General features: G+C 45.9%; 1 protein-coding gene across 1 annotated transcript in view; it reads right to left on the reverse strand.

The window, feature by feature from the left end:
* Nucleotides 1-499: 499 nt before the first annotated feature.
* The window catches only part of LOC124646992 (avenin-3-like), a 32,897-nt gene continuing 18,131 nt past the window's right edge, over nucleotides 500-15,265 (reverse strand). The window contains exons 3-4 of the mRNA XM_047187008.1: nucleotides 7,488-7,562; nucleotides 500-540 (exon numbers count right to left, since the gene is read on the reverse strand). Coding sequence (XP_047042964.1) covers nucleotides 500-540; nucleotides 7,488-7,562 — 116 coding nt within the window. The remainder of the gene's footprint in view (nucleotides 541-7,487; nucleotides 7,563-15,265) is intronic.

Here is a 15,265-nt window from a genome sequence, read left to right on the forward strand (position 1 = left end):
GTCGGAGCGCCCGCACCCAATCGACCGGGAGGGGAGGAGTGCGGGAGCCACGACACGAGGGGAGCAGCGGAGTATGAGGGCAGAAGCGGTTTCTGAATTTCCTATTCAAACAAGTTTTCATTGTCAATTCAATTGTTTTTTTAGACAAAATGCTAGAACAGAGCTCGATTTTAAATTAATAAACCTACTAGCACAATACCCGTGTGCTGCGACGGGTCAACAAGTGATAATCAATTTCTATTTTTTTTATTTTTCCTAGGATGTGTTTTTTAGATGGATGACATGCTCGCATGGTGTTGTGTTTTTCTTACCCAATGACACCGATCAGATCCTCGGTCAACCTATCCGATTTGATTCTTGATGAAATGACCCATGTGATTAGCATGGTTTTTTTTTATCTCACCTGGTGACACCGATTTAGAGCTAGGCCTTTTAATTATCTCATCCGGTCCGATTTACACGGGATATATGTTGCTGGGCCGGAACTTAGAAATTCTTATCAGGCGTCAGTATTCCATGCAATCTCTATTGGATGCAGGCCTGTTAAAAATTGATTATGTAAAGTGATTTCACAGATACGTAGTGACAGTGATTCTGCTGGCTGAAAAATTGATGCATGGAGCATGAGTACAGCGATGATACTTGACTGAAAATAACTAAAAATAGAACTCCTGGTACTAATCGCCTTCTGCTTCCGTTTGTTGTAGTCCTACTTCTTTAGAGAACTGGAGCCACCACGGCCACCCACCACGCCTATGGCAAGCAGCAAGAGACCAAGCAAAAAAATAATGGAGAAAGCAGAGTCCATATTCTGCCACAAACCACGAGCAGCCAGGCAAGGCGTTTCCAGTAAAGATCGTTTTGGATACGTTTTATCCTAGAGAACACGAGACGAAAAAGGAGATCGAGGGAGAGCCGGGAACGAAAACCCTTTATGTGATTTTGTTGGGCCTTGCCAGTTGGCCCACCTGGGTCCGCGGGACGAAGGAAAGGAAACCACCAGCGATAGAGAAAATCGTTCGGGACGATCTACGACGTACTGGTCTGATAGCAATTTAATAGTAAAGATTACGGTGAAAGGGAATGATCCCAGACTGCAGTTAAGCATATTGGCAATCCGATGACTCTCAAGGCCAGAGGTCCCCAAAACCATGGCCTCGCTCTTACGGAAATTAATCCTAAGATCCGATATGCTCTCAAAGCACAGGAAGATGAATTTAAAGTTGGCAATTGCCAGGTCCTCCGGTTGGATCATAATGATCGTGCCATCTGAGTATTGCAAGAGAGATACCCCTTCAGATATAAGACGAGGGATAACATCGGGATGTGACCTGCCACTTTCGCTTTATCAAGGATGACATCCAGTGCCTCCTCGACCAAGTCAAAGAACAAGGGGGTAACGCCCCATGGCGCACACCCCGCCCATTACAGAAGAAGTTCCACACTTCCCCATTAATGGTGATGGCATAAGCCTTAGCGACAAACTTAAATACATTGGTAAGCTCTATAGGTCTATACTTTCGAATGTCCTAAGCCCCTTGGACTTTCGGGATCAGGGTTAAGGCCCCAAAATTAAGCCTATCAATATTCACTCCCCCTAGAGCGAGATCATTGGCAATGTCTATGATGAGAGGCTTAAACAACATCATGCTAGCCTTCTCCAAGGCGGAGATCGATGCGGTCCTAGCTAGCATGAAACCAGATATTGACCATTCAACTGCCACTTATATGCAATGCCACCCGGAGAAAGCACTTAAATTAGGGTTTTTTTCTCGGTTTGTAAACATGAGGGACTAAGGCCCTGTTCTTTTGCCAACTTAAAAAAACAAGCTTCCTCCTACCTAGCTTCTCTCATAAGGCATCCGGCTTATTACCCGAGGCTTCTGAACTAGTCATCCTATAACTAATTTAGAAAGTCAAATGCCTTATGGGAGAAGTTAGGAAGGGGCAGCTTATTTATTAATCTAGCAAAAGAACTGAGCCTAAATACGCTAGTTGTTTAAAGGTACAGGGTGCTAGATGCAAACTCCGAATTATGTTAACTTTTTTCTAAGAGTATCTCCACATGTCTTCCCTGTACTGCCTGTGGCAACAGTCCTAACATGATATTGGAGCTGCGAGATGAAAATTCCAGTTCACCAAAATTGTGCCGCCCAGTCGTGGCCTCCTCCATAGCAACGCCGGATGAAAATCTCTGGCCAAAATCTTGCATGTCCTCCATCACCTTCCCGCTCGCCGCTTTCCCACGTCTCCTCCTCCCACGCTACCACAAGAGAGGCTAAAACAGAGCGCAAGCAATCGAGCGCCCAACTCAGTGCCACCGAACCGGAGACCATCGACATGACCCTAGTCGTTGACGTGGCCGAGTACGCGGTAATGGCCACTCGGTGGCCTGACAGGCCATGGCCGAGGGGGGGGGGGGGGCTCATCCTAGCCCTAGTTGCCGACACGGTCGAGTGCGCGGCAGCGACCACTCGGTGGCCGGGGAAGGGCTCGTCCTGGCCTGTTACATCCAAGTAGGATGCCAAAATCGCCAGAATCATCGCTTAGCACACCGCCAACTCTTTTTTTTTTGAGACAAACCAGCTAGACTTTATTCATTGATCACAATGTTTACAGGGATGTTGATAGAATAAGGCGTGACCATCCACAGGTGGCGGCCAGCATCAAGAGTAAGGGCATGTCTAGCTAGATTGTGAGCTTCATAATTGTGAGCTCTTCCTTCATAGGCAAAACTACACTGAATGAACTGTGTTGTCTGGGCATTAATCTCCGTTATAACATCACCATATTTGCCTAAACTTCATTCCTTCACATTTGTTACCACTTGCTTGCGGTCCGATGCCACATGAAACCGGTTGAGGACCTGCTAAAGCCAATGCTTCCTTGCATGCGAGCGCTTCAAGAGTTGCCGGATCAGTAATGCCATTGAAAACTACAGACGATGCACCCAAATACACACCATTGCTATTGCAGCAAAAAGCTGCAGCAACCCCCTTTGCACTAGTTTTCGATAATGCTGCATCTACATTAATCTTTGGCATGGCAGAATCAGGAGGAATCCAACTTACTTGAGCTCCATGGGGTGGCACTTGATCTCTGATGATCGGCTGTGACTTCCCGGTAGCTAAACCGTTTAGTTCATCCAAGAAAGAAGTTACAAAACCGTGGGTTGATAAGGGACTCTGGAAGATGTCCTCATGAATGGCCTTTCTCCTCGCCGTCCAAATTGCCCAGAGGGTGACAAACATTCTAGTGAACTCATCATGTGGCACTGTCTCCATCATATGAAATAACCAGTTCCTTGCACTTGTTTCTCTACATGGAATCATATGCTCCACCATTAGCTCATCCGACAACATCAAGACACTGTTAGCCATATTGCATTCAATAAGTGAGTGTCTCCAGGAATCAACCGCTCCACACGCAGAGCATGAGCTAGTCCTGGACATATTTCGATGCTCCAAAATATCAGTAGTTGGTAATGACTGTTGGACCAGCCTCCACAGGAATACTCTGATCTTTGATGGAACCGAAGTTTTCGACAGCGAACACCACCCCTTCGTCACCGATTCTGAATTTGAGGACCCCGGATTTCCTTCATAGTAATTCTCCCTGTTGATCTTAGTATTTATCATCATTCTATACGCCGATCAAACGGAGAACATACCCTTTGATCATAGTTCCAAGCCCAGAAGTCCGCCAACTAACAAACCGTTCACCTCTAATTGGGAAATATGGGCTAGCTGCCATCATTTTCTTTGTTGGCGCATTCATCTACCTGGTCGCGAGCCTATCGAAATCTGGCGCTGCGAAAGGAAGTAAGAAGAAACGCTGAAGTTGTTTATTCGCCACCTCTTTTTTTTGTCGTACCTGGTATTACACGTGAGGCTAGCCATAGTGTTAGTATCTTAGGTAGTATCATGCATCTTAGGCCCACAAAAATGCTGATGTGGCATCTAATTAATGAGGAGAGATAATATTAGAGTAACATAGGTGGATACAGTATCATAGCGCACGTTACGAGAAAAACTAATGCTAAATAGATCTTGTATACACATTTTGTATTGGGATTCTACAAAATAATAAATTTAGAAGATTATGATACTACTCTATAATACCACCCACTATAGTGATAGTATCATAGACAAATATCATACGCATGATACTACAATATGATACTATGCACTATGACCAGCCTGAATCATTGCATGACATAGGATGTCCATCCGTGGGATCCACACATGTGCCACCGATATGAGAAGATTTTCTTCTCCAAATGCACTACTAATTGAAAAACAAGCACAACTTTCAAGCAATAAATGCAAATGAGTTTTTTGTTGCATATTTAACTTTCTCGCGACGAATTCTTCAAAATGAGTAATATTTAATATTTAAAATTTAATTGGTGAACTAAATCTAAAAAGTCTTCTATTATTTACGCATGTAGTCCTTTCACTATGTTCATGTAATCCTGCGCATTGCCAAGAAGCAAACTGGTGCTACCTTTTAAAGCTTTAGCTATTGCCAGTGTACTCTAATGTTGTAAGTAGCCAGAATCGTAGACCTTGGACCGTTCCTCCCCACCTACAGTACCAGGGAGGCGATTTTCTGAGCGACCGTAGACTTCTCACCTCGCCGGCGCCGAATCGGTGGTTGCCTCGCCCTCCGCCGGCCGCTCCAGCCGCGGGAGGACGGGGGAACGCCGATTCACGTCGTGTACATAGTGTAGAGGAGTTTAGGGTGTCCAGCCGGCGGCGTCGGGGCGGAAGCGGCGCGGTCAGAGTGGTTTTGCTGGCGGTGGTTCTTCTCCTTGATGGCGGCGCTCCGTGGGGCTCCGACGTCGATCTGCCGCCTTCGTCGAGCTGGCGGTTCTGCGGAACTGCTGGTCTCGACTTCCCCTTGCCGGATTCGGTGGTCCGGTGGCGGATCTGGCAGCTGTTGAAGATCTCGACGAAGAAGCTGGGGCGGCTCGGTTCGGCGACGACGGCGTCCTTCGGTGTAGGCCCTTCGGGGCCGGCGATCGGCGACTTCCCGCTCGCTTGGGGACTACCTTCGATCCAAGGCGTGAAGGAGGGTAGGAGCGAGGGCGCGCCACCGACGGCGCCCGGGACGACGACGTGGTCGAGTTGCAGAAGGGCAGGACTGTTTTTTTTGTTTTCTGTAGGGACCTTTCTGTAATTTGCCGTGCTGTTTCACTTCTTTGTACTTGCAAAAAAAAGTAGCCAGAATCGTACATACTATTGACCATTAGACCATGATATCACAACTCTATATTATTTTGAATTTTAAATAATTATTTAAATAAACATCAATGATTAAGTAATAATATTATTTATGTAGAATTCAATTATTAGTTTTAATTTGTTTAAAAAATAAAAATAAATAATTTCTTGCAAAAATTAAAATCTTCCTACTTTCGCATTTCCCTTTGAAATTTTAACAATCTTCAAAAATTGCAAATAGTCGAAGGCTGTTGAAATCGGATGTAACTTTTTGAGACGATCATTTTGATAGGTTATACATTTTTCCGACGTCGTATGCAAAAGATAATGCCACTTTACCTACAAATAAACTTTTTTTGCAAATAAAAGTCAAAATTCAATTTTTTTAATTTTCCCTAATAGTAGGTTGCGTATCATATATGAATCTCAAAATATTTTATTTTTAGAATTTTTTATCATTTTCTATCGTTCATTTGAAACTTAAAAGGGCGATACACTAGGAGGGGGTGCGTGGAGGAAAAAAAGCTCAGGGCTTATATCGACGACTTGGCCGTCGGCATAGGACTAGGGGGGAAAATCACGGCTTCGCCTCACAGTCACAGCGGACACCCCTATGCCGACGGCTTTCGACAGCCAGACCAAGCCTGCGCCGACGACCTTTTTTGTGTGTCAATGGCCACCATCGGCACAGGTTGCCCTTATTTGGTACCGACGGCCCCGACAAAAAGTCATCGGCACATTGACATTTTCCCGTAGTGTTCCTAAGAGATTGTTTGAATATAGCTTATAGTCTGCCTGTATCCTGAATTCCTGGAACATACAGATGGATGGACCAAATGTAGATGTGGATGGGTAGTTCTCCTACGGTGATAATTTGTCAGCCATCAATCTCCCATTTGGTATGATTAAGGGTTTGAACAGAATCGGGGGATTGGCAGAAGAAGTCCTGAAATCTTTATGTCTCGCCAGCGGGAGAGAAAGTGCGCATGGGCAAACTGCACCATTACAATGGCGGTGGCTGAGCTCCGGCTTGGCGGTGACCACGAGCTCTAGCATTGAGCCGAATGAGCCTGATCTTATTATTACTCAGTTTTTATTCGTTTTTGGGTAACTGGCTCCTCATGTCCCGTTGTTTGCGGAAGGAGCCTCACGTGCATTGTGCTAGCTAAAATGGGAAGTTATATATGTACTGCATAATTAGAAAGTACTATCTCTGTTCTAAAATATAAGCTTTTTTAGAAAACTAAACTAACTTTCTAAAAAGGCTTGTATTTCGAAGCGGAGGTAATATTGTATTTATTATCTTGTGTGTAGATTCCATTGCTTAGGGTATGTACAATGGTGATATCTTAGCAGTGCCATGTAGGATAAATGCTGAGGTGAAGGAGAGAGAATGTTGAAAAAAGGGTTTGCCTTCTCTTAATTAAGAGATGATCTCTTAGCACAATCTCTCTCACCACAAATTTAGGATATCTAATTACTAGAGATAAGACTAAAAAATAACCCATTGTACATCATGTTTTATTGTTATATCTAAATTACGTGGCGTCGCTATGATAAGACAGTCTTATCAACTATTGTACATGCCCTTATTATGAATGTTAATATGACAAGTTATTTATGTAAAACACAAAAAGAAAGTATTGTATTTGTAAGGAAACTAGCCGTTTTCTCATAAAGTGCATGACAAAATTAGTTTCATTTTCTTCTAGTTAACTAGTTTTATTGAAAATACTAATTACTGAAACACGTTTTGTGAAAGGAAAGTGAAAGAGGAACAAAAGCATAAATTCACTCTGTATGTAAACCAACGACCAAATTGCATCTGGACAACGATCTCAGTATAAACAGCTAGTTAACACATAAGACTATGGTCACCACAAGAACATCCGAACATACTCATGAACGGAACACTTATGCGAAAAAGAACTTTATTTGTCATTTATTCCCAAGTTTGGAACGGTAGGGTTGAGGTCATACATGATGGTGCATCGCACTTTATTTCTGACCGATACACCGATTGGTCCATCGTCTACATAGTGATGGCCCGTCTAGTGGCACCGAATGGCGAGGTGATGGTGGAACAGTACAACGGGACTTGCACCTTGCACATCGCATGTAAGGTATTTAGCACCAAAGCCCTTATCACTTCCAACTTAGCTAGTTGTTGAGGTTGGAGGATATTCTGAATGAGATGGTATTGCTGCTGATGTTGGACAGAAATACCATGACCGCATTGTTGTTGTTGAGGATGAAGTAAACCCAGAGCAATTTTTTGTTGTTGTTGCTGCTGTATGAAGATTGCTTCCATGATGCTCTGGATTGCTGGGCACCGGGTGACATAGGCATCCCCAATGGTAAACAGATCGAAACTGGTCTAGTTGATTTTGTTCCTCACCCTCCCGCCCGTTTGGATGCATATGCCTATTTGGAAGAGCCAATGGAGATGAAGTTCGGGAGCTTCTAGTTCTGCGTCGGGAGAGAAGGATCACGTCGTTTAGCGGCACCGACCCGTTCGGGACCGCTAGCGGTTGGTTCTGATTCCTCGGGGTCATCATCAACAACAAAATCAAGCGGAAAAACCTCGTCGACAAGCAGCACCACGCCCGCCGTTGGCGGAGATCTCGCCAATCTGTTTGGCGGGATGTCTTTCGGGTCGTTCACGGACTCCGATCTGGACAGCGACTCGGAAAGCATCGACAGCTTCAGCTTCATCGACAAATCTACCCTTATTCGGGAGGTCTTCGCCGATCGTTACGACGGTGTCACCGACCCAGAGGATAACTACTCAAGGTCAACATATCATCAAGTATACGTGATTGGCGAGTCCAGTCATCCGGAGAGCGAAACATCATAGGCTTTCGATGATTTGGGAAATCCATACGTCGATCCCGCTGATCTTACGCGAGGTTTAGGGACCAAATATGTCGGGACTACACCACGCCAGAAGTTGCAGCTACCGCAAGCAGGTTGGGATAGAGCGACAACAGCCTTGAACGGTACCAATCCGTTGACCACTGCCGCTACGGTGGAAGAGTTGCAAGCTTACCAATATAGGCTCGCGTGTGCTAGTCGAGAACTGGAGAAGCAAAGGGTGATACTTGAGCAAAGAAAAGCGGCAGCTTCCGCGTCGAGTTGGCGAAGAGCTGAGCTGAGTCGACAATCAGGAACTTCGGGAGATAATCACAGGGAAGCTCATAATAGAGGAAGATCTCGGCTGCAGCACATACCAGAGGGCGAGAGGGAGCATCTGGTCCAAAACCTCGACATGTCTTTTATGTCGATAGACACGAGAGGAAACATTATTCCCAAAACACCAGAAGCTGGATACATGGCGACTCAGGCTTACATACTGGCATCCAGGCCACCTCCCGGAGATCCAAGAGAAGCATTGTACAATATGGCTATGGCAGGAGTTGGCGTCATGGGAACAGCGTTTGCGGGTACAAGTACGCCTCCCGAAGGTGCCCCAAGGCAAAAATAGTCCACGACCTGCGGCGACAGTGCAAGATCCTCCAAGAACGGGTGATGCGAGAAATACAGCAACACAGGCGCGGATCGACAGAGTGCGGCAAGAAAGAAGAGAACGTCGGCAATCACCAGAAGTAGATGAGGAAGATATGTGCGGGTTCCCTTGCTTCACTCGACGAGTTCGTAAAACTCGAGTCCCGTCTGGGTTTAAATTACCCGACAACTACAAGAAGTTCGATGGTTTGCAAGATCCTGAGGACTGGTTAGTCGACTACCTGAAGACAGTAAAATTGACGGGAGGAACCAAAGCAACTGCCATGCAGAGTATTCAGGTACACTTAAGTGGAGCGGCGAGATCATGGATAAAGAAGTTACCACCCGGATCTATCGACAGCTGGGAAACTTTCGAGGACATGTTTGTGCAGAACTTCCTATCCACATGCAAGAAACCAGCATCAATAGAGCAGCTGAGAGCCTGCAGACAAAAGTATGGTGAGCCAATGAGGACATACATCCAGAGATGCAACATCATCAAAAATTTGGCAGAGAATATATCTGACGAAAGAGCAATAGACGCGTTTGTCGCTGGTATTAGAAGGAAGGATCTAATCGAGGATTTGGGAAGGACCAATCCAAGAACAATTGCAGCACTCATGGAAATAGCGAATCGCTGGGCAGATGGAGAAGATGCTGTTCAAAATAAACGGCACAGGTCGCCTGAGGACGACCGCAACCGAAATAATCAAAATAGACGGCGTTTTTCTCGACAGTTCTCAGATTATGACGGTCCTGGCCAAATATCGGCTGGCTTCCAAGGAAATAATGGAGAAAATAATCGAGATGACTATAAAAGGGGTAATGAACAGCGCAGCGACTATAGGGATGCTCCCCATTCTAACAGACAAAATAGTGGACCAAGGTTCCAGAGACCGTATGTATCACCCGAGGACCTTTTGAACGGACCTTGTCGGATGCATTTCTTTCTCGATAATACTGGGAAGAGACAGTCGGGTCACCTCCAGAAAGACTGCCAAACTTTCCTAGCATTGCATAGATATGCGGGTCACGCCAATGCACAGGCAGCAAACAGAAACCCCCAGGGGCCAAGGAGTGAGATTCACCTTCCACCTCCACCCGCAATTACGGACGAAAATCGACACCAGTTGCAGTTGGCGGCAGCTCCAACCAACGGTCCTTATATCTACACCAATGGGACAGTCTCGATGATTCAGAAGGGCAGACCCTCCAATAGAACTCAAAAAGTGATTTCGCGACAAGTTTACATGGCGGAGAAGATGCCTCCACCAACGGTTGAGTACCTGAATTGGTCGGGGCAAGACATCGGCTTCACCATAGCAGACCACCCGCAGCAAGTTCCACGACCAGGACAATCAGCTTTGATCTTGCCGGTGGTGATTGCAGGATTCGACGTTTCACGGGTGTTCATAGATGTAGGCAGCAGCTTAAACCTCATGTACACGGATACATTGAGGAAGATGAACATATCTTTGGCGAATCTAAAACCAACTGACACGTGTTTCCATGGCATCACCCCGGAGAAGCCAAGTTATCCATTGGGAAAAATCAGTCTCGACGTTCAGTTCGGTACCCGAGAAAATTACAGAAGAGAGAAACTAGAATTCGAAGTTGTGGATTTCCCGTCACAGTATCATGCTCTGCTAGGATGACCCGCTTATGCCAGATTTATGGCGGTACCACACTACACATACTTATTGTGAAGGCTCCCTGGACCCAATGGCCCAATCACAGTAAAAGGCAGTTTCGCGCTGGCGGATAAGTGCGACAAGGATTTTCATCGGCTGTCAGAAACTTTCGGGATGCAAGCGGAATATATGGCGTCAAGGCTAACAACTGATTATGATGTGTTGCCTGATGGAGGAAGGCCACTGAAGGAGCCAACCTTCAATACCACCAAGAACTCGAAGGAAGTACAGATTCATCCGACAGATCCCAAGAAGACGACAGCTATCGCAACAAATATGGATAGCGCATAGGAAAGCGCGTGATACGTCTCAAACGTATCTATAATTTCTTATGTTCCATGCTAGTTTTATGACAATACTCACATGTTTTATATACACTTTATATCATTTTGATGCATTTTCCGGCACTAACCTATTAACAAGATGCCGAAGTGCCGTTTCTGTTTTCTGCTGTTTTTGGTTTCAGAAATCCTACACAAGAAATATTCTCGGAATTGGACGAAACAAAAGCCCACGGTCTTATTTTCCACGGAGCCTTCCAGAAGTCCGAAGAGGAGACGAAGAGGGGCGACGAGGCGGCCACACCCTAGGGGGGCGCGGCCCCAACCCTGGGCGCGCCGCCCTATGGGGTGGGCCCCTCGGGCGCCTCCCGACTCGGCCCCTTCGCCTACTTAAACTCTCCATCGCGAAAACCCTAGTACCGAGAGCCACGATACGAGAAAAGTTACGGAGACGCCGTCGCCGCCAATCCCATCTCGGGGGATTCAGGAGATCACCTCCGGCACCCAGCCGGAGAGGGGAATCATCACCGGAGGACTCTACATCATCATGCCCGCCTCCGGATTGATGCGTGAGTAGTTCATCCTTAGACTATGGGTCCATAGCAGTAGCTAGATGGTTGTCTTCTCCTCTTGTGCTATCATGTTTAGATCTTGTGAGCTGCCTATCATGACAAGATCATCTATTTGTAATGCTACATGTTGTGTTTGGTGGGATCCGATGAATATGGAATACTATGTCAAGTTGATTATTGATCTATCATATATGTGTTGTTTATGATCTTGCATGCTCTCCGTTGCTAGTAGAGGCTCGGCCAAGTTGATACTTGTAACTCCAAGAGGGAGTATTTATGCTCGATAGTGGGTTCATGCCTCCATTGAATCTGGGACAGTGACGGAAAGTTCTAAGGTTATGGATGTGCTCGTTGCCACTAGGGATAAAACAACAATGCCTTGTCTAAGGATATTTGTATTGTTTACATTACGCACGGTACTTAATGCAATTGTCCGTTGTTTGCAACTTAATACTGGAAGGGGTGCGGATGCTAACCCGAAGGTGGACTTTTTAGGCATAGATGCATGCTTGGATAGCGGTCTATGTTCTTTGTCGTAATGCCCTAAGTAAATCTCATATTAGTCATCATGATATGTATGTGCATTGTTATGCCCTCTCTATTTGTCAATTGCCCAACTGTAATTTGTTCACCCAACATGCTATTTATCTTATTGGAGAGACACCACTAGTGACCTGTGGACCCCGGTCCATTCTTTTACATCTGAAATACAATCTACTGCAATCATTGTTCTCTGCTGTTCTTTGCAAACAAACATCATTCTCCACACCATACGTTTAATCATTTGTTTTCAGCAATCCGGTGAGATTGACAACCTCACTGTTAAGTTGGGGCAAAGTATTTTGATTGTGTTGTGCAGGTTCCACGTTGGCGCCGGAATCCCTGGTGTTGCGCCGCACTACACTCCTCCACCAACAACCTTCACGTGGCCTTCATCTCCTACTGGTTCGATAAACCTTGGTTTCTTACTGAGGGAAAACTTGCTGCTGTACGCATCACACCTTCCTCTTGGGGTTCCCAACGGACGAGTGCTTTACCGTCACAAGGAAGCTACTTTCTGGCGCCGTTGCAATCCTCGTCGCACGTCAGCAGCGCGCTCGTCAAGTTCCTCCGTGAGCGCTGGGAAATCTTCGCATGGTGTCCAGCTGACATGCCAGGAGTACCCAGGGAAATTGCCGAGCACCCTCTTAATGTGGATCCAATGGCTAGGCCAATTAAACAAACTTTGCGGCGTTTTTCGGAACCAAACCGCAAAGCTATGCTGTCAGAAATTAATCGACTTCGAGAAGCAAACTTCATCAAGGAGCTGCATACGGAGGCCACATGGGTCGCTAACCCAGTCCTGGTCCCGAAGAAAAACACTGACGTCCTTCGCATGTGCGTCGACTTCACGTGTCTCAATAAACATTGTCCAAAGGATCACTTTCCCCTCCCAAGGATCGATCAAATTATCGACTCCACAGCGGGATGCGAACGTCTTTCCTTCCTGGACGCGTATTCTGGCTACAACCAGATCCGCCTAAAAGAAGAGGATGAGATCAAAACAGCTTTCATAACACCTTACGGTGTGTTCTGCTATAAAACAATGCCTTTCGGGTTGAAAAACGCGGGAGCTACTTATCAAAGGATGATGCAAAAGTGTCTTGCCGTATAGATCGGCAGGAACGTTCAAGTATATATTGATGATGTCATGATTACAACAAATCAGGGGTTATCTTTAATCGATGATCTTAAGGAAACCTTCGACAACCTCGACAAGTTTCGCCTCAAGCTAAACCCGACGAAGTGTTCCTTTGGCGTTCCCGCGGGAGAACTCCTTGGATACTTGGTATCAGCCAGAGGCATTGAGACGAATCCTGAGAAGATACAAGCAATTGTGACAATGAGAAAGCCGATGAAGCTTAAGGAGATACAGCAGCTGACAGGACGTATCGCGGCTCTGAGCATATTTGTCGCCAGGCTAGGAGAAAAAGCGCTACCCTTTTATGCGCTGATCAAGCAAGGAGAGAAGTTCGAGTGGAACGAAGAAGCGGATAGGGCGTTTGAGCACCTCAAACGCACAATCTCGACACCTCCAATACTGGTGGCGCCAAAAGAAAAGGAACCTCTCCTGTTATATATCGCGGCCACACCTCAGGTGGTCAGCACGATACTTGTGGTAGAAAGAGAAGAAGAAGGGAAACTTCATGGAGTCCAGAGGCCGGTATACTTCATCAGTGAAGTTTTATCGCCTTCAAAACAGAGGTACCCGCATTATCAGAAACTCGCATACGGAGTATTCACAACAGCAAGAAAGTTACGGCACTATTTTTTGGCACACCCGATCATAGTAGTCAATGAGGCACCTCTGTCGAACATCTTGAATAATCCAGAAGCTACAGGCCGTGTCTCCCTTTGGGGAATAGAGCTTTCCCCTCGGGACATCACGTATGAAAAAAGAAAAGCAATAAAGTCGCAAATCCTGCCGGACTTTGTTAAAGAGTGGATGGAGCTGCAAAGTACAGGACCTCCAGATTTGTCGAGTACCTGGACTATGAATTTTGACTGGTCCAAGAGGGTAGAAGGAGCTGGAGCAGGCGTGATATTAGTATCACCTCAAGGAGACAAGATGAAATATGTGCTGCGGATGACGTTTTCCAATGCATCCAATAATGAGGCGGAGTACGAAGCACTCTTACATGGGATGAAGATGGCGAAAGCTTGTGGAGCAACCCGACTAAAAATTTTATGTGACTCCCAATTGGTGGCTCAACAAGTGATGAATCAGTGCGATGCAGTCAATGACAGCATGATAGCATACAAGGAAGTATATAATGAACTCGAGAAACTCTTTGATGGGTGTGAAGTAAACCACATTAGTAGACTCAGCAACGATGAAGCCGATGTTTTGGCAAACATCGGATCGCAATGCTTAGCATTACCACCAGGCGTATTTTGGGAGGAGATAAGCGAAAGATCAACTAAGGCGAGGAAAACATCGAAACAGCCGAAGAAGAAGCTCGAGAAAGACTTGGGGGCTCCAGCAGAATCAGAAGCAAATACATCGAAAGAAATAGGGGAATCACATGAGGTGATGATGGTTCAAGTTCCTTGGATGCAGGTTTACGTCGCATATATCCTAAAGAAAGAGATACCCAAAGACCCAGTAGAAGCAAGGCGAGTTATTCGACGATCCAAAGCTTTTACTATGGTCAAAGGAGAGCTGTACAAGCGAAGTATATCGGGAGTATTGCAGAGATGCGTTACACCTGAAGAAGGAAGAATTATCCTGAAGGAGGTACACGAAGGAGTGTGTGGACACCACGCAAGCAGTCGAGCAATAGCAGCCAAGGTCTTCAGGGCAGGATTTTATTGGCTCACTACAATAGAAGATGTGAAGGACATAGTGCGTACTTGCGATGAGTGCCAAAGATTCGCGGCAAAACCTCATTCTCCGGCAGCAGAGTTGATGCCAATACCTTTGTCATGGCCTTTTGCACAATGGAGCCTTGGTATGGTGGGGAAATTACACAAGGCATGGCCAGGGGGATACGTATATATGCTCGTGGCTGTCGACAAGTTTACTAAGTGGATTGAGGTAAAACCAATAACTTCGCCAGATGCAGCATCAGTAGTAAGCTTTGTCAAGGGCATCGTTTTCTGTTTTGGTATCCCTCACAGCATCGTCACGGACAACGGCAGCAATTTCACCTCCAAGGAATTCAAGGCATATTGCGCAGAGGTAGGTATCAAACTACACTTTGCATCAGTCGCGCACCCGCAAACCAATGGTCAAGTCGAGAAAGCAAACGGTATCATGTGTAATGGTATCAAGAAACGATTGCTGGCACCCTTGGAGAAAGCTCGACATACTTGGCCAGGAGTGATGGGATTCATAGCATAGAAAACAAAAAAATTTCCTACCGCAAGAACGAATAACAAGCCAAGATCCAATCTAGTAGATGGTAGCAACGAGATGAAGATGAGACTAACCCTCAAAGATTTCCAAAGCC

This window comes from Lolium rigidum, chromosome 4 (genome assembly GCF_022539505.1).
Source record: "Lolium rigidum isolate FL_2022 chromosome 4, APGP_CSIRO_Lrig_0.1, whole genome shotgun sequence".
NCBI lineage: Eukaryota > Viridiplantae > Streptophyta > Magnoliopsida > Poales > Poaceae > Lolium > Lolium rigidum.